Source organism: Trichosurus vulpecula, chromosome 3 (genome assembly GCF_011100635.1).
Source record: "Trichosurus vulpecula isolate mTriVul1 chromosome 3, mTriVul1.pri, whole genome shotgun sequence".
NCBI lineage: Eukaryota > Metazoa > Chordata > Mammalia > Diprotodontia > Phalangeridae > Trichosurus > Trichosurus vulpecula.
The window spans coordinates 393,241,724-393,267,817 of record NC_050575.1 but is presented as its reverse complement, the minus strand read 5'-3'; the positions used below and the strand labels follow the sequence as shown (position 1 = coordinate 393,267,817).

General features: G+C 47.8%; 1 protein-coding gene across 2 annotated transcripts in view; it reads right to left on the bottom strand.

The window, feature by feature from the left end:
• Positions 1–898: 898 nt before the first annotated feature.
• WWP2 (WW domain containing E3 ubiquitin protein ligase 2) overlaps positions 899–26,094 on the bottom strand; it is a 127,210-nt gene continuing 102,014 nt past the window's right edge. For both annotated transcript variants that reach the window (XM_036750360.1, XM_036750361.1), the window contains exons 11-24: positions 22,691–22,745; positions 17,637–17,718; positions 17,030–17,158; positions 15,736–15,814; positions 15,309–15,380; positions 14,941–15,029; positions 12,905–13,064; positions 10,801–10,934; positions 10,264–10,404; positions 5,734–5,854; positions 4,368–4,472; positions 3,389–3,485; positions 3,070–3,142; positions 899–2,798 (exon numbers count right to left, since the gene is read on the bottom strand). In XM_036750360.1, coding sequence (XP_036606255.1) covers positions 2,699–2,798; positions 3,070–3,142; positions 3,389–3,485; positions 4,368–4,472; positions 5,734–5,854; positions 10,264–10,404; positions 10,801–10,934; positions 12,905–13,064; positions 14,941–15,029; positions 15,309–15,380; positions 15,736–15,814; positions 17,030–17,158; positions 17,637–17,718; positions 22,691–22,745 — 1,437 coding nt within the window. In that variant the 3' untranslated portion in view covers positions 899–2,698. The remainder of the gene's footprint in view (positions 2,799–3,069; positions 3,143–3,388; positions 3,486–4,367; positions 4,473–5,733; positions 5,855–10,263; positions 10,405–10,800; positions 10,935–12,904; positions 13,065–14,940; positions 15,030–15,308; positions 15,381–15,735; positions 15,815–17,029; positions 17,159–17,636; positions 17,719–22,690; positions 22,746–26,094) is intronic.

Sequence of the window (26,094 nt, the reverse complement as noted above, 5' to 3'; positions counted from 1 at the left end):
CACGAGTTCAAATGTAGCCTAAGACACTTACTAGCTATGTGACTGAGCATCATTTAATCGCTCTCTGCCTGAGTTTCTTCATTTGTAAAATGGGGATTATAATGGCACCTACCTTTCAGGTTTGTTGTGAAGATAAAATATTCATAAAGCACTTTAAGGTTTACAAAACACTCCTCATGACAACCTAATGAGGCAGGTAGCCAATAGCCAATCAGCTATCACTTTAGAACAGATGTCTTGGAGGCCTGCCTGTAGCTTAGCCACCTTTACAATGCTGGTGTTGAGTGATCCAGCGACACTAGCCTTGCTGTTGCATGAATGGCACTCCATCTCAGCTCCAGAAGCCTTATCTCTGACCATCCCCCACATCTGGAAGCTACAAAGGCTAATTCCTTTTGGATGCCATGGCTGAATATCTATGCTTCCCCAGCCCACTTTGTCCCCACCACTCAACTAAGAAAGGCCATAGCCCAGAAAGAGCATCTTAGGAGAAAGCATCTTCTCCATCAAACACCCCGGCCTGCCAAACCATCAATGGCCTGACATTCATGCCATCAATCTTTGAAACCCTGAGCTTTTCAGAAAAAGGCTTAAGAAGTCTGGTGTGGATAGCACTGAGCCATTACCCTCATGGAAACATTCTAGTTTCAAGGCCTACTGTAATTACCTACTCCAATCTTGGCACCTTTAAAACAAAGCAATCTTGGTATGTATGGTGATAGGAGTCCAGAAATGTCTGAAGGGGTGCAGGAGGGCAGCTGAACATAAGCCTGACAGCCCCAGGAACCCAAGAAGGTGACTCAGGCGTGCTTCCCAGAACAGCAAAGTGAGTGGACAACCCACCCTCTTCTCAGAAGGGGCAGTAAGTGATTCCACCGACTTCCACACCAACACCACCTGCAACTGCTGATTGTTTATTGCACAAGAGATCAGCATCACTGAGGCAGGAGGGATATTACAAAATGAGCTGGTGACCAGCCCGCTGCTACAGAAGTAGTTGGTTTTTTTTACAGACACTTCGTTTATGTACACATATGTACACACATACGAGCACACACACACATACACACACCTACTACTGACACCTCGTGGCTGAGGCAGGAAGCCCCAGCAGCGGCAGCCTGCATGATCAAAGGGGTTGCAGTACAACACGGCAAACAAGTGAGGAAACAAGGGCTGGTCCCCCCACTCCAAGCTAGGCATCATTCCAAGGAGGACACGACACACACTAACACGGAGCTGCCAGGCTCAGGTCCCCAGGAAGTGGAACCAGCCGGGAAGCAGCTGCCGAAGAACCCTACAATTAAAGCTAGAACCCTATGGCACGGGTCGGGTCAGGCGAAGAGGAGAGGGAGGAGGCATCTGGGGGCTGTTTGAGGAAAGCACACCTTCGGGAATCAAGAAGGCAAAAAGGGAAAGGCAAATACGGGGCCCCAAGGCTGGGGGGAAAGGTGCCACTTCCCGCCTTCCTTTCTGGCAGGCTGATAGAGCTTCATTCAGCAGGTGCAGAAAGAAGACAGCTCTTGCCACCAACTCTGATATTTTCTGTCTCACTCCAAAACAGGAGACAACGGGGTGCCCTGACGAGTGCCTCTCTGGGGTGGGGAAAGGGACCCTGCCCCTGGGAACCAGGAGCCTGCAAGTCAGGGTTTGCCTGCTGAAGCCCCTGGTCTGGCAGAGACACAAGGCCCCTGGGGGGAGGAAGCTGAACTAGCTGGGAGCCAGCTCTCCTGCCAAGCTGGGCCCTATTCCAGGGGAACTTTCAGAGAACTCGTTTCTGCATTGAGTCCCTGCCTTTAGGAAAATGGCCCTCACAAGCCTAGGCAGTCCTCTTAAGGCCAGACCTAGACTAGAGGACCTTGGACTGTGTGTCCCTGAGAGGGAGGAGGGGAGAACTCGAGCCCTTGGGGCCTGGTTCCCCAAAAGTTCCAGCCCAACCCAGAGCTAGGGCTCTATGGAGCAACAGCAGCATCACACCAAAAGGAATAAACAAAAACCCATGATCTGCTAATCGGGAATGACCACTGCATGGCCTCACCCCCTCCTCTTAGACTTAGAACGCTGAACCCCACTAGGCTCAAGCAGAGGAGGTGGGACAGGCTCAGCCTGGCCCTCAGGCTGCACCCCATATCCCTCACTCTCACATTCAATTTAAATGAATCACTAAAAAAATTTTAAACTTCTATTTCAAACACCAAAACTTCTATTGGGAAAGGCAAGGGAAACCTCCCCTCAGAAGCTCATCTAACCTGTATCTCTCATTACTACCCCTTCTTCTGGGTATTTGCTTGGTCCAATGAGAACGGGGGTTGCTTCCCCCCAACTCACATATGTGATTCTCCAGCACTGAGGAAGGTGAGCACACCTTCACTGAGGAGATTCTGGCCCTCTGGTCTCTGATATAGGGCACTCACACTCACACACACGCACACACCACACACACTGTGAGAAGAGGGGCGATGGGTAATCCTAGGCTCCATTTCAATCTCCCACCAGCTGGCTGCCAAGAGTGGGGGGGACAGGAGCTCATGGGCACTAGGGCCTGGGAAAATCTGCCAATGCTAGGAGAGGTAGAGATCCACCCCCACACCACCTGCTGGAGACCTCCTGAGAGTCAAATGTCCTGCTGCCACATGGACAGGACTTAGTGACTGCCCAGCCTAGCATAACAGGGAACTCAAGAGGGGGCTGCTCTTCATCACTCTTGTCCAAAACCCTCTGTCTCCTCAATGGCATACAGCAGCTTCTCTTTCAGCTGTTCATAGCTCTTGTAGGGGGGAAGATCCAGACGGTTGAAGCTGGAGAGAAAGAAGGAACAAGGCTGTCAGTGAAAATCCGGGGGCCTTGGACTCTCCCCCTGTAGGGCTGCCCACCCAGAGCAGAGGGAATCAGAAGGATGGGTCAGAGAGGCTGCATGCCTGAGCACATTGGGCACGTCTTCCCACTGCTTGCTTTAGGAAATGTCAGGCACAGACCACAGGCTCCCAATCAAGCACACGCATCAACCCCCATCTTGTTGGGGTGTTCTGTGTTCCCTAGGCCAGCACCTCCCCCAAAGGAGCAGCTTACCAGGTGTGGCTTCGAGGCAGCCAGGTTTCCTTGCCAACCTTGTCAATGCAGAACTTCTGGGGTCCATTGCTGCCTAGTGGCCATGATAAAAACACAGGGTTTAGTGAAAATTGCCTCATGGCTATGCCACCCCACTCCATTCATACCAGTTCCAGGCATGATCATCCCCAGCAAACACTCTGCCTGAGCCTATAGAACTCTGGGATTCCACAACTTCTGACAGTATTCATCTCAACCTACTCGATGGCTCTTCTCCTGACCACCCTGGACCTCCCCTCTCCTTGTACAGTCCCCACGTTTCACAGGGAAAAATACCAACCAATGAGTTCTGCAAATCCTCCCACAGGCAGGCGGCAGGTGCCGGTGACAAACTGTAGCAGGCGGATCCTCTTCTCATTGTCCATCTCCTTCACCACCTGAAACCCAAAGAATGGAGCCCCAGTCAGGCAAGACCTCGGGCCCCACACACTGTGTCCTAACCAACAACCTGATGAAACAGCTGAAGCACAGAAAGAGAGACACATTAGTTCTTGTCTCTGCCCTGGGCTATGACAATATCCCTATGGCTTTCTCAGTGGAGTTGTGATCCCAAAGCCAGATGAGACAGGGCTGGACACCCCACCCTAACCATCTCCCAAAAAATGGAACTGCTGAACATTAGAAGCAATCCACAAGGCAGTGCTGGGCCACTGGGGCCTTTTAGTCAGTCTTTTGGATCATAACATTCCAGCAGCAATCAGCCCATGGAGCCTAGGAAGAAAACTTGGCCCTGGGGCTCCCTAACCTTGGCTCCTCTTGGATCTTTGAAGGAGGAAGCGCTCAACTCAGGAAGACCAGGCCTGAACGTCCATCCCATTCCTCTTCCTGTCTGACTGGTAGGGAAGTCACTGACTGGCAAATGCTTCATCTCCAGCCACTACTCCTCATCCAGTGCTCTGCCTCCAGAACACCAGTGATTAGAACTGGCAGGAAGGTGACCACTAACTTCTACTTATCATCCCAGATTTGCCATGCCAGAGCCTTTCTAGGCCAGGAGAGCCCTGTACTTTCTTTTCAAGGAACCACATTTGAAATCCTGAGGACAAACAGCCACCGACAGTACATGTGTGTATGTATATGGGTGGGTGTTTCTCTACAAGCCACCAACACATGGGCTAAGAGGTAGGGGAGGGGTGGGAAAGGCAGCACAAGGTGCTTTGGACTGCCTCCCACTTAGGAGGCTCCTTGGGCCCATGCTCTGTGTCCACATCACCCACTCCTCCCTCCCTAGAAGGCACAAGGGCCTATCCCCCACTCACCTGCCAGAACCACTGGATGGGTCTGCTGTTCTTGGTATAGTGACGATAGATGGTGTTCTTCTGCCAGTCGGCCATATCAATCTCCTGCATGCCACACAGCATCAACTAGGAGACAAATGATGAGACCCATCAGCACCAGGGTCAGTTCCCATCCCCACTCAGGGGATAATACCCAACCCAAGAGGACAGTGGCCCTCTCTACCCCCCAAGCAGACACAGGCCCCAGCAGGAGAAGGATGTGTTAGAGCTGTAGAGGTATCTGGATTTTTCATTTCCCAATTAACTGAGCTTTACCCCCTTTAAGGGCCAAGGCTTTCATTTTAACCATTCGATATGGAAATCCTTCTAAAATGAATCGAATGCCTCCCTGCTTTCTTAAACAAAATGTTCTGCTCATAACTTAGCCTCTTCTTGCTGACTCTGGGCAAGCATTATGACTCAGTTATTGTACTGCATCGCCCTCAGACAGGTGTCTGAGGTCCCTAGGTCCAAGGTACCTCAAATTTTCATAAATTTCATTTCAAGGGTTTGATACTTTCCAGATTCTCATGCATTTTAATAGCTTTTCTGCCTTTTACTTGATAAGAGGCTGTCAGTTGTAATTTTCTGCTGTTGTCACTGTGCCAGGCCCACGCCTCCCTCACCCCTGAAATTTCTGATTTGTTGTTCTGATGCTTCTGGACTGGAAAATCAAATAACAAATCAAATCTGCTTAACTATGCAAAAAGGAAGAGAAAGTAGGCACTGACTGAGCATCTAAAAGCCCTCTCATGAGTATGGTAAGCATGGTTTATTTAGTGTGTGGACTTTTTAACGTGCGTTTTGGCTATTCAGAAGCCTCCTTTGCTAATTTTCTAGGGATTAATCTAAGTCCTAAAAGGCCAATGCTGCTATGAAAGCAGCCTCTGGGTATGAAAGGGCCATTCTCCCAAAAGGATACAGAAGAGGAAGTCTCTACAAATAAGTAACCCAGGAAGAGTCACCAGCTATACCAGCTGACTTTGCAACCCCCTGAGCATGTTAACCTGGGGCCTGGCCTCAAAGTCATGACTGTGGAGTCCAAGGAGGCCAGTTATCTAGTCTAACCCCTTCCTTTTACAGGTGAGTAAACTGAGGCCACAGAGATTAGGCAGTGATGAGTCTCAGATCCCTTGAATAACAGGCGTCAGACACGGGACTCAGCCTCAGCTGCTCAAGCTCTAAACCCTATGTTCTTTTCCAAAGTACCATAGGGCCTAGAGTATTGAGAAAGGGACTTCCCCAGAAGCAAGTTCTGACCTCTCAGCTACTTAAAAGGAAGCAACTGGGAGCACAGGCTATGGGGCCAACCAGGAACTGAGAGCCACAAGAAACTTGAGGATCTCACCTCTAGTTCCTTCTCATCAAAATAGCGGAGCCATTCCAATGGAGCCACTTCATTGAAGCCATCCAGGAATGCTTTGGTCTGCTCTTCTACGCCTCGGGTGAATCTCCAATCTGTCAGCAGCCTAAAACCAAAAGCTGGCCCATCAGCACCAAATAAGTTGAGTTTCCAACCCTCTTTGTCAGGTTCTCTGCCATCCATGGAGTCATTTTACATGTATCAACCCATACAGGCCAAGAAGCAAGCCTGGATTTAGCCCTGTGCTCCAGAGGCATGATTTTTATTCATTCATTAATTCAAATATTTACTGAGAGCCTACTCTGTGTAGGGTGCCACAGAGACTGAGATACAAAAATGAATAAGACACGATCCCCACCCTCAAGAAGCTTATAATCTAAGAGGAGATATAAGACAACTACATAAATGTGACAGTGTTGTTTTATAGGATATAAGACAGATAAAATGAGACATGAGAAGCCACCTCCCCTCACTGCTTTTGGAGAGGCGAGAAGTCCGCAGGTATGACACTGTAGGTTGTCAGATTTTTTGTTTTTACTGATTAGCTTTGTTGTTTTGTGATTTTCTCTTTTTCTTCTGATAAAATAAAAATTGTCATAAGGGGTGACTCTCTGGGAAAGAGGCAGGGGAAGTATACAGAAGAAAATTTTGGCCATGTAAAAAATATGTATCAATAAAAATTTATTTTTTAAAAAAGTTAAGTGCTCAGTGAAATCATGTCCAAATAGCAGATACTGAAATTATCTGGAAGAGAAAGAATTTAATCTTAGCCTTCAGGAATGGGTAGGTAGGATTTTCAGAGGCAGAGATGATGGGGAGACCATTCCAAGCAAGAAGGCTATGAGAATGTATCGTCTAGTTTAACTGGTATAGAGTACATGAAGGAGAGTAGTATTACAAGCCAAGGCTAGAAGGATGAAGCTAAGTCGAAAATGTATTTAATTTTTTGTGAAAGGAAAGTGATTTGACTAAAGACATGCATTAGGAAGATTAGTCTGACTATGTGCAGTATTTAGGAAGATCATAAGTGAGAGAGAAGTCTAGAGGCAGAAAGGCCAGCTAAGAGACTAATGAAAGATGTAACAAAGACCTAACAACAAAGGGGGAGATTCTACAGAACTTAGTGAGGTGTTGATAAAAAGAAAGAAGCAAAAAAAGGAAGGAATTGAAAATGAATACAAGACTTCAAGCTTGAGTGATGGGAGGAAGGAGTTGGTTAAAGCTGGAAGATGAGGAGTTCAGTTTGCAAAGGCCAGCCACGTTTGAGGTATGCCAGCAAGACACGCAAGGAAGATGTCCGATATATGGTTGGAATTACAAGCCTGGAATCTGAAAGAAATCAAAGCTGGAACTACAGACTATCCACAGGGGCTAAAGCTAGGCAGTTCAGTGGACAGAGTGCTGTGCCTGGAATCAGGAAGACCTGAGTTCAAATCCAGAATCCAGCCTCAGACACTTACTAGCTGTATGATTCTGGGCAAGTCAATTAACCCTGTTTGCCTCAGTTTCCTCATCTGTAAAATGGGCTAAATAAGGAAATGGCAAACCACTCCAGGATCTTTGCCTAGAAAACCCCAAATGGGGTCACAAATAGTCAGACACAAATGAACAACAAATATCATCCATATAATGATAAAATAACTAAAACCACGAGAATGGATGACATCGTCAAGGTAGAAGAGTGAAATGCTAATTATTTTAAAATTACAATTTATGTCATAATTACATTTTTTAAAGACTTCCTCTTTGAAGGTCTTTAAAAACTAAAACAGAGTCAGAGAAAGAACAGAAAAAAGAGGCAGAGACAGGCAAAGAAAGTTAAAGGCAGAGTTCTGAGGAATGGTTACATTTAGTAGGTAGGAAAAGAAAAGTAAAGGATATTCTTTTGTCACAGAAGCCCAAGAAAGAAAAAAGGGTCAAGAAACAGAAGGCAGTCATGTTAAATGCTGCAGAAAGATCAAGAAGGATGATAAGTGGAAAAAAAAAGTAGTGACATTTAGCAAACAGGTGGTCTTTGATGATCCTTGAGGGAATAATTTCAGTAGAGAGGAGGAAAGTTGGACAATAAGGGGTTGAGGAGTGAAGTGAATGAGGACGACGGCAGCAATCAATGACTACCAGCGTGGCAGTGGAAATGAGATAGCATGAAGAGACAATCTCTTTTTAAGCATGTCTGGAAGGAGGAGGAGCCATGGAGCAGATTGGAAATGCAAATATTTATTAAGCCAATATGAAAAGTAGAATAAAACTATGATGTGCTTGTCAGAGGCTCTAAAGTGTGCGGGAAGAGTTCAGAGTGCTTGTGCTGGACATTGCCTTTCCCAGAAAACGGGAGGCAAGATCACCTCCTGCAAGTGAAGTGAGTCGGGTGGGACTGGGGATGTGAGAAAAATGGAACGATCCGATCCCTGTGGTAGATGACAATGTGTGAATAAGATTAGTGCCATGCAGTAATGGGATCCCACGTCATAAATGGGCAGTGGTTCCAACCAAGAGTTTCAGGCCTTTCTCCGTCTACAAGCAATTGGCAGCTCAGGAGAGAGAATGTATAAAAACAATGTCAATGGAGAGAGGCTGATCTTGGGAATGAACACGGTGGGTGCGGGAGAGTTCAACAGACTTTCCATCCAGCAAACACTCATTAGGTAGCCCTACAGAGGCAAAAATCAAATGGTCTGGGAGTAAGGGATTTTTAGGGTAGTCGTGACAGTGTTGTTGAAACGGCTACACACCCATGGTGCTGTCTGGGCAGGGGGGCAGCAGAAGGCAAGAAGACATGCTGGACTGGGAGAAGGAGGACAAGGTAAGGGGCTAGAAGTCTGATGCACAAAAAGAGCAGTCAGTCAAAGTGAGCTGGGAGAAGGGCATAAGGCCACAATCAGAGAAAGGAATCACACGTGGTTCAGGCTCTTGGTGGGGGAAAGCAGTCAGAGTGCTTACAAGAAGAGCTGAGGACTGAAGCCTGTGTCACCACCAGACTGAGCAGACTAAGCAGAAGCTTTCAAAGGGGGGATAGGGGAGAGAAGGGGCTGCAGGTGCAAGAACAGAAAGGCTGGAACAAGCGAGCTGGGGGCTGGGGCTGGGGGTGGTCAGAGAAGAAAAGTCACACGAGAACATATGCTGAGGTAAGTGAAAACAGGACACAGAGCTCAAGAGGTTCATTTGGGAAGGAGAGAGAATTCTAGATTTTATTATCTGAGGCATTTTCTTCTCACTCACTGGAAATCCAGGCACAGGGCAGCCTTCATTATTCTAGGGGGCTGAAACTTTTTCAATATGAAAATACTCAGTGAAAAGGAGATAAAAATTCAATCAATCGATTAAAACAAGTCTTGGATGATGGGTGGATGGCAGTGCCAGCCAGCAAGGGATAATTCTTTGGCCTTGGGGTGATGCACTACATCTCTCTGCTGAACATCTCTGAAGCAGATTGGCTTCAAAGGCTTGGGATTATGTAGTGAAAACGCCACTTGTCCAGCAGCCAGACCTCGATGTCACCTGACCTGCCACTGACCAGGGAAGCCACTGAGGGTCGATCCCCCTCTTCCCACTGAATATCTGTGAAATGAGGCAGTAATGAATTCCTGCTTCCCTCTCGGCCTGATGGGAGGAAAGCTTGAGGGTGCCATGGAAATGGGAGTGATGATGCCAAGCCCAGTCTCATCACTGTTTCAACAAAGAACAAAAAAGGACTGTGAGACCACCCTCCATCCCCCTCAGTCTACAGCATGTAGGTACAGAGTTTTCCGCATGTTGCCTCCCCGTTAGAACGTGAGCTCCTTGAGGGCAGGGATGGTGTTTTTGCCCTTCTCTGCCTCCCCAAGTGCCCAGCAGAGGTACTTGGTAAATGCACTTGATAAATGCTTGCTGACTGACTGGCTGCTGCATTAGTTCTCCCTCCTTTACCACACTAGCTAGGTGGCATGACTATCACTCAGTTCACGTGCTCCAGAAATGAGTGTGCTTTCACTGTGGTGGAGGGAAGGGTGGTGAGGCAGACAGTGCCCTGCACTCGGGGTCAGCAGACCCTGCTCTGACACTCTGCCCACACTTCCTTGGATGTGTCATGGGATCTCTTGCCTATAAGATGGGGATCACAATACTTGTCCTACCCATGTCAGGGCAATAAAGCAAGTCAAGTGCCGCCTCAAAGGGAGTTACTGTGCGTCACTGGGGAGCCTTTGCCACTCAAGGCCTAGCCTGTGGCTGGCACCCCAAAGAAGGCCACAGGCATGAGGCGAACACACCATCTAGTGGGCAACTATGCTGTGGCTTCCTGTGCCCACCTCAGACCTGGGTTCCTTCATGTCAATGTACAAACGCTGACTCCAGGCAGTGTAATGGAAAGCCAAGGGCCCCAGAGAGGGGAATGAAGGGCCCCAGCCCCATCCCCCAGCTTCCATGACTTTCCAAAACAGGCCCATCATTTCTCTCCCCTGGCCTTTGCCCTATTGGCCCCAGAGCAGCTCAGGCTGCAGGCCTTCCCTCCCCCTCCCTCCATCCTTTGAGAATTACATGATGTATTCTTCTTTGTTCTCCTCTGTGACACGGATGCTCTCGCCACCTTCCTTCAATTCATGGGTTGTCACCTTACCCAGGATCTCCATGTCCTGGATGAAGTAGAGCTCTAGTCCACACTCCTCCAGGTTGTTTTCTCTGGGCGGGGAAAGGACCAGAAAAAAAAAAGATTTACATCATAGGGAGTGACCTCCTCAACCCACTCCCTCATCCTCACTTCAGGCCCAAGGCTGAGGACCCAAAGGGTCCGTGGGCTTCTAGTTACTGACTGCAGGATGTCCTGCCAGAACTAGAGGACCACTGGAATCAATCTCCTGATCCTAAACTTTGATCCAATCATGCAGCCTCAGCTCTACAACATATAAAGGTCATGATGTTTTCATTCCAACCTATCTGGGTTCTAGTTCCATAGGGAAGAAGCAAACAGTTGGATGATGGGGCTGGGTCCTGGATAAAGGGGCCCAAGGAACACTGGACACCCACCCACCCACCCATACAAAGGCCAGACCCCAGCTAGCAATGAAAACCACTCACTTGATCCAGACGATGGAGTTGTAGAATTCGGGATCAATGGACTCTAAGTCCTTCAGCGTTGGTCTCTTGTTTAGCATCCGCTTGTAGAAGGGGAGGGTGAAGCCAGTGTCGATAAACTTTCCATGATAGAGTGCCTAGGGAAGGAAGTGACAGGCAAAGTCACCTTGGCCTCTGGGCATTCCCAAGCGCTTGTGACAAAGCAGTAAAGCAAGTGCAAGTTCCACCCAGCCAGACCCTGGCCTCTACAGGGACCCAGAGGTGCTGGACGCTGGAGGGGGCTGAGGAGAGGAAAGCTCTTTCCTTCAAAACAAGGGCCCTCCCTGGCCCTCACGCCCCAACTTTGACACCTGAGTCAGACATGGGCCTGAGGGCCCCAGGACATGTTCCACCAACCACTGCTGCCATTCTTGGGCAGTGCCCGCAGAGGAGATCTGGGTGGCTGGCTTCTCCTTGGCTTAGCAGGCAGCTGCCCCTGGGCTTATTGGGAGCACTTGTCTAAACAGCTCCAGGGGGCTGCCTGACTCATGGGCTACAAGATCTGGGAGGCAGAGGCAGCCAAAAATAATGCAGACACTGGAGAGGGCTGGCGGGCCAGTCGTGAGTAATAGTCTGGGGTTTTACTGGTCTGTCCTGTCGGCTCTCAGGGCAGGCAGCCTTTGGGAGACCTGGAAGGAATGTACCCACTTCCTGAGCCCAGCACCTTGGCCAAAAACCTCTAGACAAGGGGGAAGGGCGACTCTGAGGCACAGGCAGTGAGGTCCCTGGAGTCCTCCAGGGGACGAAGGAGAAGAGGGAACTTGGCCACCCGGGGAAGCAGCTAAGTGACATCCAAGTAAGAACATGTCATTTCCCTCGGCCATCTTTGGTCTCCTGCCTTACACCACAATACAGCTCTTTGTCATTGCAACTGTCCTTCCGTGAGCAGACAAGCTCCTGGCCTGGGACTTCTATCACACTGCGGCCATCCTTCGGACACACTCTGACCCTCATTCCATGTGCATTCTGAATCTTCCTACTTGCACTCTCCTTCTTTATGTTTCCAAATGACATCTCACTAACACCTTCCAGTCACAGACAGTCCCTCAGGAAACTCCAAGTGGCTCCAATGTAATCAAATGGATGGTTTTGTAGTCAGACTATGACCTCCTACCATTCATTCATTCATGTTCTCTCTCTCTCTCTCTCTCTCTCTCTCTCTCTCTCTCTCTCTCTCTCTCATCTGATACTTACGGATATCCAGGTGCCTTAAATTGCTACCTATTTCTGAAGGGCCAGAGGGTCCTCAAATCCCTGCCTCCTCTCTGTTTCAACTGGGTTCTCTAAAGCTCTTACATTATGAGTTAGAAGTAATCAATTCATCCACAGTCATTTATCATGTGCCAGGAACTATGCAATAAGTCACTGGGGATACGAAAGGAAAAGCTTTTGCCCTCAGTGAGCTTATAATCTATATGGAGATTGCTAATTGACAATGGCTAAGCTTCAGAGATGTTCATCAGAGGGGTGTAGTGCATCACCCTAAAGCCAAAGAATTATCCCCTGCTGGATGGCACTGACATCCGCCCATTGCCAGCTCCTCAGGAGAGAGGAACTAGGCTGGGCCTTTTGGTTTCTGGTGGTGATCCTGCACCTCTATGACAGAAGATAGCCCCTCCTCCCAATCCAGCTATCCTGTGCCCACAAGCATAGCCAATGTGGCAGGAATGGCAGGGTGGCTACCAGATCAGTCAGGGAGAGGGGCAAAGGTTAAGAGTCCCCAGGACTTCCTTTCTGAATAAAGTGGGGTTTTTAGGTCAGTTGCTGGGAAAGGACCCTGGTACTGGTACCAGACAGGTCTTTTATCATGTCCATTCTAGGACAGAGTCCAAGGGGTTTTAGCACCAAAAAGCTCATAAACTCTTAGAGGACAGGAATGAAGCTCCGAGAAGGAATAAGCTGCCACCCGGCCATTCCACTCACAGAGTAATCCCCCTCCAGTGACAAGAGTCAGCATAATCACAACGCTCCCTTCACCTGGCCATTCCCTCCAAGGAGAGGACAGCCCTGCCTGGGTCTGCCCCTTGGGCATCAGAACAGGAGGGAGGACAGTCCCCAGAGCCCTTACCATCGCTATGAACCTGCCGATGAAGCGGAAGTAGGTGAGGTGGTCTGGGTTGATGGAGGAGGCCGGGTTGATCTGCAGACAGTAGTTGTTCTTCCCGGCATATTCAAACAAACAATACATGGGGTTGAGCACCTCGTGAGACAGGAGGAAGAACCATTCTCTGTGAGAGAAGAGAAAAGACAGAACCAAGGATAAAGGCAGCCTATCCTGAAGGTACCAGATTGCACTGATGTGTCTCTGCTACATCCTTAGGAGTGACACCTGGAGCAGGAATCCCAGGGACAAGGCCTCAACGGTCCTCCTGGGGGTCTTAAGGCAATAAATTGGTGGTAAAGGGCTGGTATGGGGGAGCAGGTGACCAGCCCCATACAGCAGTAGAGCCCAGGGAGGCACACGTGAGCAGAGGCTTCCTCAGGGAGTCAACATAACCAGCACCAGCTAAGGGCAGATGAATGACACTGATAACAGCAAAAACAGCAATGGTACCACCACCACCACCACCAACTTTTATCTGGCACGTTCACGTTTGCCAGGCACTTTACAAAATTCTCATGGCTCCTGTTCCTGCCTTCACTGGTCCTAGTTCAGACAGCTTGGGTACACGGCCTGTGCCCTACAACACAGAAGGAGGTGCCTTCACCACCGCCGCTGAAAGGCAGACCAGACAACATGCTGATGTGTGTGCTAAGATTTACCTCCTAAACCCAGCTCCCTGAACAGGTGTCCTTGCCTTGCCTCCTGTGGGTCTGGGTAATCCATGTTCTCTCTCAAATTGCCAATCTAATTTTCCATCATGTATTGTGTAGAGAATGTGCCAAACTGTGGTCTCCCCCTCACTCCTTCACACCCAAGGAAGCTGCTGTGCCACCTCCCCACCATGACACCCTCTCTCATCCTCCTGGACGGGTGCCTGAACCAACACCCCGCTCCTTGACTGTCCTTGCTCCTTGGGTACCAGGCTCGTGCCAGACTCACTGAGCTGAACCCAGAAGGAGCCATGATAAGTAAGTCGGGTTCCTTCAGTCCCTCCTCCCTGGCTCCTCAGCTGTTTGTGGCCAGAGAGACGAGGATTCCTCCGATGCAGAGAGCGCCCCAGTACCCTGTCCGTGGTTCTACCCTGTGGTAGAACAGCATGACGTAACCTACCATAGGGTAAAACCACTGGCAGGACACAGAGAGAGACACACACACACAAAGGGCAGGAGTCACACCGGAAGCCCACAAACCAAAGCCTGGAGGAGGACGTGGAGGAGGGTCACCACGGAGAAGGAACAATAAATCTAGAGTGGGACAAACACAAGAGCAACAAGAAGAGGACACGGTGGGCCGGAAGAGGCGTTAACCCAGAGCCAAGCACAGAGAAGCCCCCGAGCAGCAGAGGACACCTCCAGGAGGCCAGGGCCCCATGGCCTGGCAGACAAACTTCCTTCCTCTGCCCATGGGCTTGCTTAAGAATAGAGGGCAGCTTCTCCCACAGACTCTGTCTACTTGATTAGAAAGACAGAGGAGAAGGAAGGGCAATCATTCGGGGGTTCCAGTGGTCGAGCCAGCAACTTACTCTCTCCATTTGTAACCTCTTCTCCGCACACCACTGTCCTACAAATTGTGACCCAAATTACAGAAAAGGCAAGTGAGGGTACTTAAAACTCTGAGAACAACCTTGAGGTGAACACTGCCTCATCTGATCCAGGAACTGAGGGAAATGCCTTATTGACCTGGGGGAGTGGGTATGATGTGCACAATTTGGGCCCTGCTTGAACTTAAAGCATCAGAGTATAAAATGCATTTCCCCATCTTAAAAATAGGAAGAAGTCTCTGGTTTCTTTTCAGGTGCACACTTCACATTAACTCAGGAGGAGCCTGGGGAGGCAAAAGGTGATTTAACGCTGAGCCCATGAGAGAGAGGAATTCACCTGAGTTGATGCTACCTGAAACACGTCCGGCTATGGGTCTTGTTCTCCAAGGAGGGATAGAAAAAAAAAAAAAAAGGAACAGTCATCTGGTGAGGGTACTCAAGCCTCCATCACTAGGCTCACCTGGCAATGCCACCATAGTCCAGGCCCTCCTCACCACGCATGATGATGTACAGCCGGCGACGTAGGTCATATGGCTTCATGTTCATGATCTGAGAAGAAGAGAATACAGAGACACCCCCACCCAAAAAAAGTGTTAGTCCCCAGTTCTCCCAAAGCACAGCACAGAGCAAAACCAGGGAGGAATCTTAGGACACCCTTTCCCAAGCCCTTGGCTTGAAAAGAACAAGCATCTTTCTAAAAATGCTGTCATTTGGACCACTCCATGTTCTAACTGAGCAGCCAACAGATAAGAAGGCCAAGTGTGTGGCTTCTCCATGCTTCTGATCTCAGTAGAGGGGCAGAATTCTGGCTCCTTGCTGCTCTCCTACCTGTTGGAAAGAATCCTCAAAAAGCGTCTGCCTGGACACACTGATCTTCACGTGGCTGGGCAGGGCATTTGACTGGAAAAAAAAAAATTCCTTAGCAGGGAATCAAACGATCTTCACTTATTCTATGCCCTGCTCCACCCTTACAATCATTCCAACCCAGGGGGCCTGCACTGCAAGCAGCCTTAGCCCAGAAAGCCAACCTGAGTCCAGCTAACGATGAATGTCCAGCTTCCTGAACCACACCCACCACAAAAGTCAACTAGAGACAATGCATCTCCTCAGAACTAAACAGTCTAGCTTTCCTCCAACCCTCAAGACTATAGGACAATGCCTCATTTACTTCAGGCTGAAAATAACTTAGCAATCCTGATTAATATGGCTGGGGCATCCTCCAAATGTCTAAAGTATAACCAACAGTGTAACTCACATGGCAGAGAAAACGGAACTGGTGATACTTCCAGCGAAAGCTTCGATCATAGGCTCCAGGAGAACCACCTTGCTTGTTTCTATGAAAAGCAAACAGTTCCCATAGTTCATGAAATTTTCCAAGCATCAGCAATCTACCTGTGTCCTTTAAAGTGTTTTATTTTGGGAAAGTTGGTTAGTTTAACAATGAAGAAACTAAGACAAGGAGAAAGTGACTTTCTTTAAGCTATTAAGACCAGTCAACACTTAAATGACTTCACTGATCCAGGCCTTCAATGGTATGAACACTCTCCCCACAACCATTCCTTGGTAGATGGCTTCCTAAGCTGTCGTGCTGCTCCCCATCCCCAGTTAATCTGTTGAACAATCTTCTAGTGAGCAGCCTCTCTGCCAACCTACACCAGGTCTGTGATGATAAACACACATGTTGTCCATCCCTGGTCCAATCATCAAAGCCTTTCCAGTGTGGTAGTGCCCACCAGGGCTTATGCTCTGCCAAGATAGCAGCAGAGAAGCCAGGGTTGCCACCAGGCTATGATGAAGCATAGAGAAGGCCTTCAGTGGAGGACGGAGATAAACCTGGCACAGAAACACAGATTTCCTGCTTCCCGGAACCCTGACCAGGCAGCTCAGATCAGGTTCATTTTGGAGAGATACCAGAACCATTACTGTAAACCACATGGAAACGAGCTGAACTCCTCATCTGCCACCACTACCACCATCAGGCTGGCTGATTCAAGTCCACCAAATATATACTAAGCGTCTTGTATATAGGATGATTCGAATGTTTTTTCAAAAGAGATAATGGACTTTGGACAAATCCATCTGTGCTATTCCTACTGTTAAATATAGAATGATGGGACTGCAATATACTTGAGAAAGCTAGCTTGTTCCTGCCCCTGCCTCCAGGGATCCCCAACATCTCGGAGAGGTGTCCTCCCAGGCATTTTAAAATAGGGGTTTTTAACCTGAGAAGGGGTCCACAGGCTTCACCAGACTGCCAATGGGGTCCAAGACACAAAAAAAGTGAATAGCTCCTGTTTTAAAGAAACTCCAGAGTCCAAAGACCCTTCCTTCTTTCCAGGTAACTTTTGTCTACCATCCCTTTGGGCTTCCTGGGGATCCAAATTACAGCTTCAAACCTAGCCACCAGGGGGTGCTAGAGAGCAGCACAAAACCTGATGGGCTATTACCCAAACTCACCAGAGGAACCATCTCCTCCAAAGCTTCACTGTACAGAGCCAGGCTGAAAGAGACTAACTACCACAGCCCTGGAGGCAGTGGAAAGAACTTACCCTGATTCAAATCCGGGACGCGGGTCCTTAAAGGTTGTGGTGCGTGTATTGTGGTCCACAAAATAGCGCACTCCCTCACTGGTGTACTTCATCTCCCAGCCAGGGGGCAGGGCAGGCTCTTGGATCATCCTGCAGGACCCAAAAGAAATGTGTCATCATGAGCAACAGACGCAGGGAACACGTAACTTCTCTGCAGGGTCTGGGGCTCTCCCGTCCTTGTCCCACCTGTGTCTTGGCCAGTGAGTACAGGGACCTGGGCCTAATTATGGCCAGGCTCAAAGATCATCTTCGGCAGACAGCAGCAGAGATACCACCCCGAGGCCAAGAGAGATTGCCTCCTCCTAGATGGCACTGACACGGGGAGAATCTGCAATATTGGGGCACTATCCAACCCTCACCACCTTCCAAGGGGAGCCGTTTAGGTTCTCACTGGGGACCTGCCCGACTGCACTAGGGAGCGCAGGGCCGGGTTCACAAGTGGCTTCTTAGAGGTTACTAGCAGCAAATGCTAGATTCTACTGTCCCTTGGTGACAGATGCAGTGCCAAGCACAGTCATCAGGTGCTCTCTGTTGCCAGCCCAGACCCCAAACCCCCATCCATACATACCCTTGGGTACGAGGGTCCTCCCACTGGGTGGTGCGTGTGTTGTGATTAACATAATACACCCGCCCATTGTCCTGTCTCTTTTCTGGAAAAAGAGAAAAAGACAAGGTAAACAGCTGATCTGAATATTCCTTAGCATCTTTCTTTCCCTTTGAACTCATCCTGATACTCCTGCCCTTAAACCTTTTTAAAGGTCCAACTGATGACAACTTGGTACCTTCCCCTAGACTTCACTAGTGACAAGAGAAAGAAGCCTATTTCTGTCTCTGGGGTGAGCACTATCTCCTCTGTTGTGGCTTGGGCAAAGGGAGGTTGAGGAGAAGCAGTGGCACCTCTCCCAGCTGGGCACCAAATGCAACCACGGACCTGCCCTGACACATGCACCTCCCTACATTCAGTGCCCAGCACAGAGCAGGCGCTCAGTAAGTGCTGACTGACTGAGCCTCTCCCTGCCCCAGTTCTTGTCTAGCCCAGGCTTTGGGCTCTATGATTTTCCATCCATAAGGGACTGAACATTTAGACTTTGGGCACCTGAATGGCCCAGTCCTAGAAGCACCTAGAAGCAAAAAAGCTCTGCGGGCATCAGCATTCTTCTATTTTCTCCATCTTATCCAATTTTGTACAGGAGCACCCAATCACTGCCCCAACACTGCCTCAGATACTGAAATCCCTCTTCTATTAAACAGGATCCTAAGTTTTAAAGGTCCCACTGTCCAAACTCCTAATTTTATAGATGAAGAGAGACTGAGGCTCAGAGCAGAAATGGAATTCCAACCCAGGTCCTCTGATATAAGACCTCAGTGTTCCTTCCTCTAGACTAGGGCCTCCTTCCTTACATGCACACGGCTCCCCTTAATAGGCTCTAGATGCTTCACCCAAACGCCTACACCCCAATGACATTCATAATCTTTGTTTTGGTCCAATTGTAGGTCTACGCAGCTATGAGAAGAGTGCCCCTCTGGATAAGACACCCGAAGAGAGACAGACATTTGGGGTGACTAGTCTGAGAATTCTCTCTTTCAGCTTGCTCTTCTTACTCCTTAGGCTCCTGTGACCCTTTGCTGAAGGCTATCATAAGCCAAGGCCTGGCTGCTGCCTTGCTTCTTATACTGATGGAAATGTGTTCGATGACCAAACCTTCTGGAAAGGAAATATACCTTTTGGGGTCAAACAGAACATTTCAAGGTAAAAAACACTTGAGAATAGGTCTGTAAGAGTTGGCTTGGGTTTCTCCAAGCCAAGAGAACCCTAGCTAGTGACTCTCCAACCCCTATCAAGGTTCAAAAGAATTCCTGAAGGGCCCAAGGCTCTGAAGCCCACAGGAAACCAAGAGTTTCTATAGAGTCAGTCTTGAGGCCAAGAATCATTATGGAAGTGCTTTCAGCTCTCTGAGCCTAAGCTTTCTCATCAAAAACTAAAGTGATATTGGAACCCATTATCTCACAGAACTCAGAAAGCACCAATGTATGAGGTAAATATCACCATCGCCACTACTAAAGAGAGGAATCGCTTTCTCTTTCGCAAGGCCAAGGGATAAAAATCACCAGTCAGATCCAGAAGCAATAGCAAGCTGAAGCTCAAACAGGAGTCATCCCAGAAAACTTCAGCCAGCTGCGACCCCCTTTCTAAGGTCTGGCTCCAGAACTCCTGGGCATCTGTTTGAACACTTTTCCCCCCTAATCACACTAAACCTTTCCAGTAATCCTGGAATTTTAAGAGCTAGAAGGAGCCTTCTGGAGCTCATGCAATCCCACCCCCTCATTTTAGATAAGGAAACTGAGGCCCATGGAGGGAAATGCCTTGCCCAGGAACAGGGCTCAAACCCAGGTCTTTTTGACTCTATAAATTCAATGCTGTTCAACCTGACAGCCAAACCTTTTTCTATTGCTTTCTTCTCTCATCTGTACAGACAGGGAGAAAAGAAAGAAGGCCAGGAGACATGAAGTAGCTACAGTAGCCTCCAAACAGCCTGTGCATCCAGCCTGTGGCTGGAACCTTCCTTCTCCAGAGGCTTCTGTGGGCAAGAGCAGACCCCTCCCAGCAGAGAAGCTGCTGCTGCTTTGAATGAGAGTCTTCACGTCTGCCTCCCTGGGCGCAAAGCCAAGCTAACCACTGGGACTCAGGATCTGTCCAGCCTGTCTCAAGCCGATATAACTGAGTGTGCTGGTGATGGCTAAGCATGTTGACCTCGACTCACTGAAGCAGCTCCATCCTCTCAGAATAACAGGGTTTCAGATGTAGAAAGGGCATCTGAAATCATCTAAGAAAACAGAGGGAGTCTAGGGGGTGGGGGTGTAGAGTGGGGGAGGCGTCTAGAGTAGGGGTGGAGGAGAGAATCATTTGCCCCAAGGAGATACAAGAAGTTAATAGCGGTGCTGGGACCAGAACCCGGATCTCCTGACCCACCTTCTTCAGGGCTCTTTCCATAAGACCATTCTGCAAAGAGTATGAAAATGTGTCTCTTTTAGACTGTGTCTAAATCAGGGGTGGGGAACCTGTGGCCACCACATCTGACCTTAAGGCCAGGTTCCCCACCCCTGGTCTACATGGCTACACTGTTAGGCCAGTGACACCTAAGAAAAAGAACCCCCACCCCCACCCCCAGGGTATCCTGACAGCCTTCTGTGAGCCAGGACAATTTCTCATTTTGTTTGGCTGCTTGGTCCTATTTCTTTTTAAATATCCCCAGTAAAGCGGCTACTACCATGGACTCAGGCAGACCAACAAACAGTCCAAAAGAACTTGTGGTGAAGAAATGTTTCCTGACTCTTAAGCCAAAAAAATTCTTTTTCTCAATTTTGTCCTATTATAGCCTTCTAGTCCTTCCTGAACGCTTTTGCCTCTTCCCTTGGATTTTACATCCTGTAAACAGTTTTTAACCTGGCCCTCTGGCCTGCTCTCATCCCAATTTAGCTCAAGGCTTAGCACTGAAAAAACATTCTTCTCTCATCTGCTTACTTCTTTAAAAACCCTGAGTGGTTTTTCCTTATTGACAGCTTGACAGTGGGAGGAATTCAGAAATAAACAGCCTAAAATGTGGTACTCCTCCCCAGGGCCAAAGGAACAACTCCTGTTCCGACTGGGAGCGCTGGGTCACAATGCTCCAAATTCGGCTTGCTCTTTTCCACCAAATTAGATTACAAAATCATTTTAATTTGATGCACATTCTTACTTCTTGGAAACAGCTTTAGTGGAAAGCAAAGAGCACTGGAATGAGAGTCAGGTGACCTGGGTTCTAGCCCCGACCATGCCCAAGTCAGTCGCTTCTCCTACCCCAGCTTCAGTCTCGTCATCTGTAAAATGGGTAGAATGATACTTACAATACCCACCTCTAAGCACTCTGAAAACCTTCATTCCCATCCTAGATTACTGTGAGTTATCAACACCATCATTGCCCTTTACTGCCAAGAATACACACAAGAAGGGAGGGGGCTGGATCAGACGCACTCAAAGATCCCTTGGATTCCATAAGTTCACCCTTCCCGCTCTCCAAACTTCTGCAGCTTGTTGATGTGTGAAATCCCGATAACTTTTCTATTAATACACTTAGCCTGGCAGATCACCTGAGTAAGTGACGCCCCAGGAGCAAGTGAGGCACGTTCGGAACATACATTAACTCATCTGTGCTGCCAGAGAGACAACAGGTACAGAGCCCATTCTGAGCCCTTTAATGCGAGCATGATTCACTCAGTGATCTCCTTGTGGTCTAAAAGAACGGATGCTTCTTGCTAGTGTGACACCAAGGAGCAGTTTTTGGGCTGAAGAATCTAGTTCAGTAAATGTCTTTTTCCAGGCAGATACTTCCTCATCCTTTTCTTCCTTTCCAAGTCTCCGTGTCTCTGCCCTCCCTGGCAGCTGCATCTGATTCCCAATTTAATGCTATCACTCCCTTCTGCAGGACTTTGATGAAAGTAAAACCAGTACTCAGCCATCCCTACAGCTGTACCTGGCCACTTACCAGCTCGTCAGTGTCTCTTTAATGGCCCTCCTGGTCTCAAGCCTTTGTGACAACTCCAGACTCATTCATTAATTAGGAGAGCCTTCTTAATAAAATACACTAGAAAGACACACTCCAACCCAAAGAGCTGAAGAAGTCTGAGCAACCCTTCTGGGGCATGCTGGGAGAGGAAATCAGCACAGATTGCCTCTCTGTTGTGTTGGTGATATCAGCATTCTGTATAGCACATTACCAAGTCACTAGACCTAGTACGGTCTCATGTTCCTAGCATATAACCTAATCACTATGCGAAGTCCATCGGCAATCGAGCCCTCAGTCTCCCTAAAGTCATGGATTTATTTTTTCCCCATAACTATTTGCAACATTGGTAACTTTCTTTCATTTCATGCCTAGAGAAGTAGGGAAAGGTAAGTGCCAGATAGCAACGGAAAAGCAGAGGAGATAGCAGGATAAATAAAGCGAATTGCTGGGACCCACGGGTCCCCTAGAAGGAGCAACACATTAGAGTGCTCTGCTTCCTCCTTTTAACGTCCTCCCCAGCTGCATCACAACCAAAGGAGTTAGGTTGTCAACGAAAATAGGAAGAGTTATCATTGCTAGTTAGAATGAGGTTCAAGTCCCCAACATCTAGGCTTTCCAAGAGGACCCATGAAAGTGTTCAAATCCAGCCTCAAAGCCACAGACCAAAAACAAATGCCCTTTATCATAAAATTCACAGATAATCTCAACATTTCTTAACTTGGCTACTTGAGCAAAACCTAGAAAGATAGGTCCAAAAATCCTTTGAAAATCAGGAGAACCAAGACTTTCTGTAGGCTCATGCTGCTTTAACTAAGGCTAATGGGAGCTGAGGAAGAGAGGATGCCTCTGCTTTACTTTCTCAACCTTATGAACCTATTGCCCACAATTTCTCCAAAAGACAAAGTAAGGCTTTAGAAGGGCATCCCTAGTGTCAAGGAAGGAGAGCAGTAAGAAGCCTGGGAATGAAGACCAACAGCTGAGAAAAAGCCAAAGACCTTTGCAGGAGGAGGCACAGAATGGCAAGTGTGGGAAAGGAGGGTCTGGGTTCGGGGACAGACGCAACAGAATTACTACTTACCCCAGCCAGGAGGAAGAGGGCCGAGTGGATCATGGTCAGATGAGGCACCAGAAGACTAAATACAACAGACACAGCAAAAAATAACACACACACATATAAAACAAAGAGGTTAAAAAAATGACAATTAAAAAAAGAAGCAAATGTCAACAACTGATTCTTAAATTCTTCACCATCAGGTTCCCCCCCGCCCCCAATCCTAGACTTTCCTCTGGTACTTATGGAGCAGAAAGGGGAAATGTGAAGTGGTATCTGCTCCATCATGAACTTAAAAACAAAAAAGTCCACCAACCCAGCACCCCAAAGGTACAAATAAGGAGCTGAAAGGAGAGAGTGAGGTGAAGAGCAAGATGCATGGACGAATGTGGGTCAGGCAGGGCAGCTAAGGTAGGGGAAAGGGGCCGAGGGACCGCAGGAAAATTCAGGAGCAGGACTTCCCGGGAAGTTCAGACATGTGTGTCTGCTCTGCTCCTGCTGGCCAAGATGACTGAAATCACCACCACCTCCAACTTTCTCCAAGAACCACACACAAGAGGGGAAAAAATATCGCAGGCCTTTCCAATGAAATCATTCCCACAAGCCCTGCCCACGCCCAGAGCTTCCTGGCTGTAGACGGCCCCCTCCCCTCCTCATCTCCCTTCCCCCCTTTCTCAACACGCTGTGAGAGTAAGCAGCAGTGTGCGATATTAGTTCAAACTGAAGGGACATTCATGCCCTCACAGACAGGCGTCTCCCCCAAGCCCCTTCACCTCCCCCCGGAATGTTCCTATGGCCTTTCACAAAGCACCTTTATTCCTCCTCCTGCCAGGAGCCAGCTCTTCACCCGGCCTGAACCTGGGGATGCTCAGAGCTATGGACCGGCCTCACCAGAAGTTTGGTGAGGGGGGAGAGAAAGGGAAGAAGAGAAGTAGAGAGGAGGAAAGCAAAAGAAAGCGTGTGCTGGGAGAGAATTGGCTCTAGGGCTAGAGTGTCACTGTTTATATTCGAACTCCCCTTCCCCATCTCTGCTGGGAGCTCCCCAGGGAATGGCAATGCCAGACTGAACGTTCACATACCCCTGGAGGGGGGGAGTGGGAGGTAGAGGGAAGGGGGATGCTGTCAAACACTTTTCATAGTTAAATAAAAAAAGCATTGTTGCTAAAAAAAAAAAAGGACTTTTTATTTCACCTACTAAAATTTAATAGTTGTATTAGGGGATCACATTCCAAACGCAGGCTTCAGGATGCTTTATTTGCCTAGCTTGGGGAAAAGGGGGCCATGGATCAGGAAGGGAAATATATGAATGGAGCTCAGTATGAGCTTGTGAAAACATTGATCTAAATTGCCACCCACCCCACCCTCATAACGCTCCCTAAGAAGACAGAGGAACTTTTTTTTCCAAGGGGACAACACAGCCCACTACTCAATGCAAGAGTCTTAACAAAGGTTTAGTTTAGAACCCAAGGACGCCTTGAGGGGCTCCATGGACCTCTTTCAGCCAAGTGCCTCCTAGGAACTCAACATGAAATTGCAAAGGGGAAGAGAAAGAAAGGCTGAAGCCCCTGACAAGGTACAAAGGAAAAAGTCAAAGAATAAAAGCAAAATAAAGCAACTAAAAGTGATGTGCCTTCCATATTAAATCAAGCCCCCAAAGTTGCTCTCCTTAAGAGCACTTTAATTGGGTAGGAAAGGCAGAAACTTGTTTTCGTAGACACTTGCCCATCATTCCCCACCCATGACACGCATAAAATCTCAGACTACACGCAAGATTCTCTGCTCTTCATTACCAGAAAAAGCACCCAAACATACCATCCAGCACCGAATTCAGATGTCATGAGATGACACCCCAAGTAAAACTGAGTTGAAATTCTGTCCAGTAGTTCATCTATCAAGTACAACCACCATAAACACATTTAGGCAAATGAAGGAAAGAAACTGGAACCAGACGGGGAAACAGAATGCAGCTCTTTTCGGCAGAATGCATTAAGTAGAAAGATGCAGAAGTGCCTCTGGAGATGAGCTGCATAAAAGACAATTCTGAGAAAAGGGAGGTGATAGGAAAGGATAGACTTATTGGCCTAGGTCCTTCTCAGACGCCAAAGCTTCAGAAAATACATGAGCACTCCTTAAAGGGATTATTTTAAAAAAGTCTCTTCCTATCAGATCCTCCAAACCTGTAAGAAACAGAAGAAGAAAAGAAGGAAGGAAAGCATGAAAAAGAAACAGAGTAACATACTGGAGAATACAGTGAGCAAACGAGCCAGGAGGAATGCAGATGCTAACACTTACAGACATGGGTATTTTACTTGGACGTTAAGATTTTCTAAGCACTTAGCTCTGCTCCATAGATTTCTTATTTTAAAGAACTCAGTGCAGAAAAAAGAATGGAATAAGGACAGTGAACAGAACCAGATCAGAAATGATGAACATAAATCCTTGCTCAGAAAGACCTATTCCCCACCAAAAAACATACTTCAAATAACAGCATTTATATAATGCTTTAAAGTTAATTTTTAAGTTAAATTTTATTTTAATCTCAAAGACCAACCTTGTCTCCCTCCCACTTTCCTCCCCTTCCTCACAACCCGGCATTGAGAAGGCAAGGAAAACAAAACCCCTGTTACAAACAGGTACAGTAAAGCAAAACAAAATTTCTCACTGATCATGTCTAAAAATATATATGCTTCAATCTGCTCTTTGACTCCAACCCCTCTCTGTCAGGAGGTAGGCAGTATTGTTCCATCACAAGTCCTCAGGATTCATGGTTGGTTGTTGTGTTGATCAGAGTTTCCAAGTTTTCATATATATACATAGGGCAAACATCTACACATACATAATACAAATATATATGTACATATATGTATTATATGTGTGTGTGCATCATGTATGCATATTGTATACATACATAAAATCATACACATATATGCAAACATTCCAATCTATTCCTACATACATATATATACACACACGTATATCTGTGTATCTATTTTTTTCTCTTTTAATTAGTCAAGATCCTCTTTCTCACCTTTCCCTCTCAACTCTCATTCCCTCCTACTGAGAACACAAGAAAAACAAAACCTACTACACACATATACAGTCAATCAAAACAAATTTCCACACTGGCCACACCCAGATAAAAATCTGTCATATTCTGCATTTTGAATCTTTTACCTCTCTAGCAGGAAGTGGGTAGCATGCTTCAGGTTCCAGTGCCCTGGAATTATGATGGGTCATTACACTGATAAGAATTCCACACTATTGCACTGTATACACTGTAACTTGTTCAGACAGCCCCCAATTTATGGGTATTCTCTCAGATTCCCATCCTTTGCTACCTAAAAAAAGCTATATTTTTGTACATCCCTAGAATTCGTTTTGCATAGGACTAATGCTCCCTTACTCAATCTTCCTTCTTACCCACTCATTGA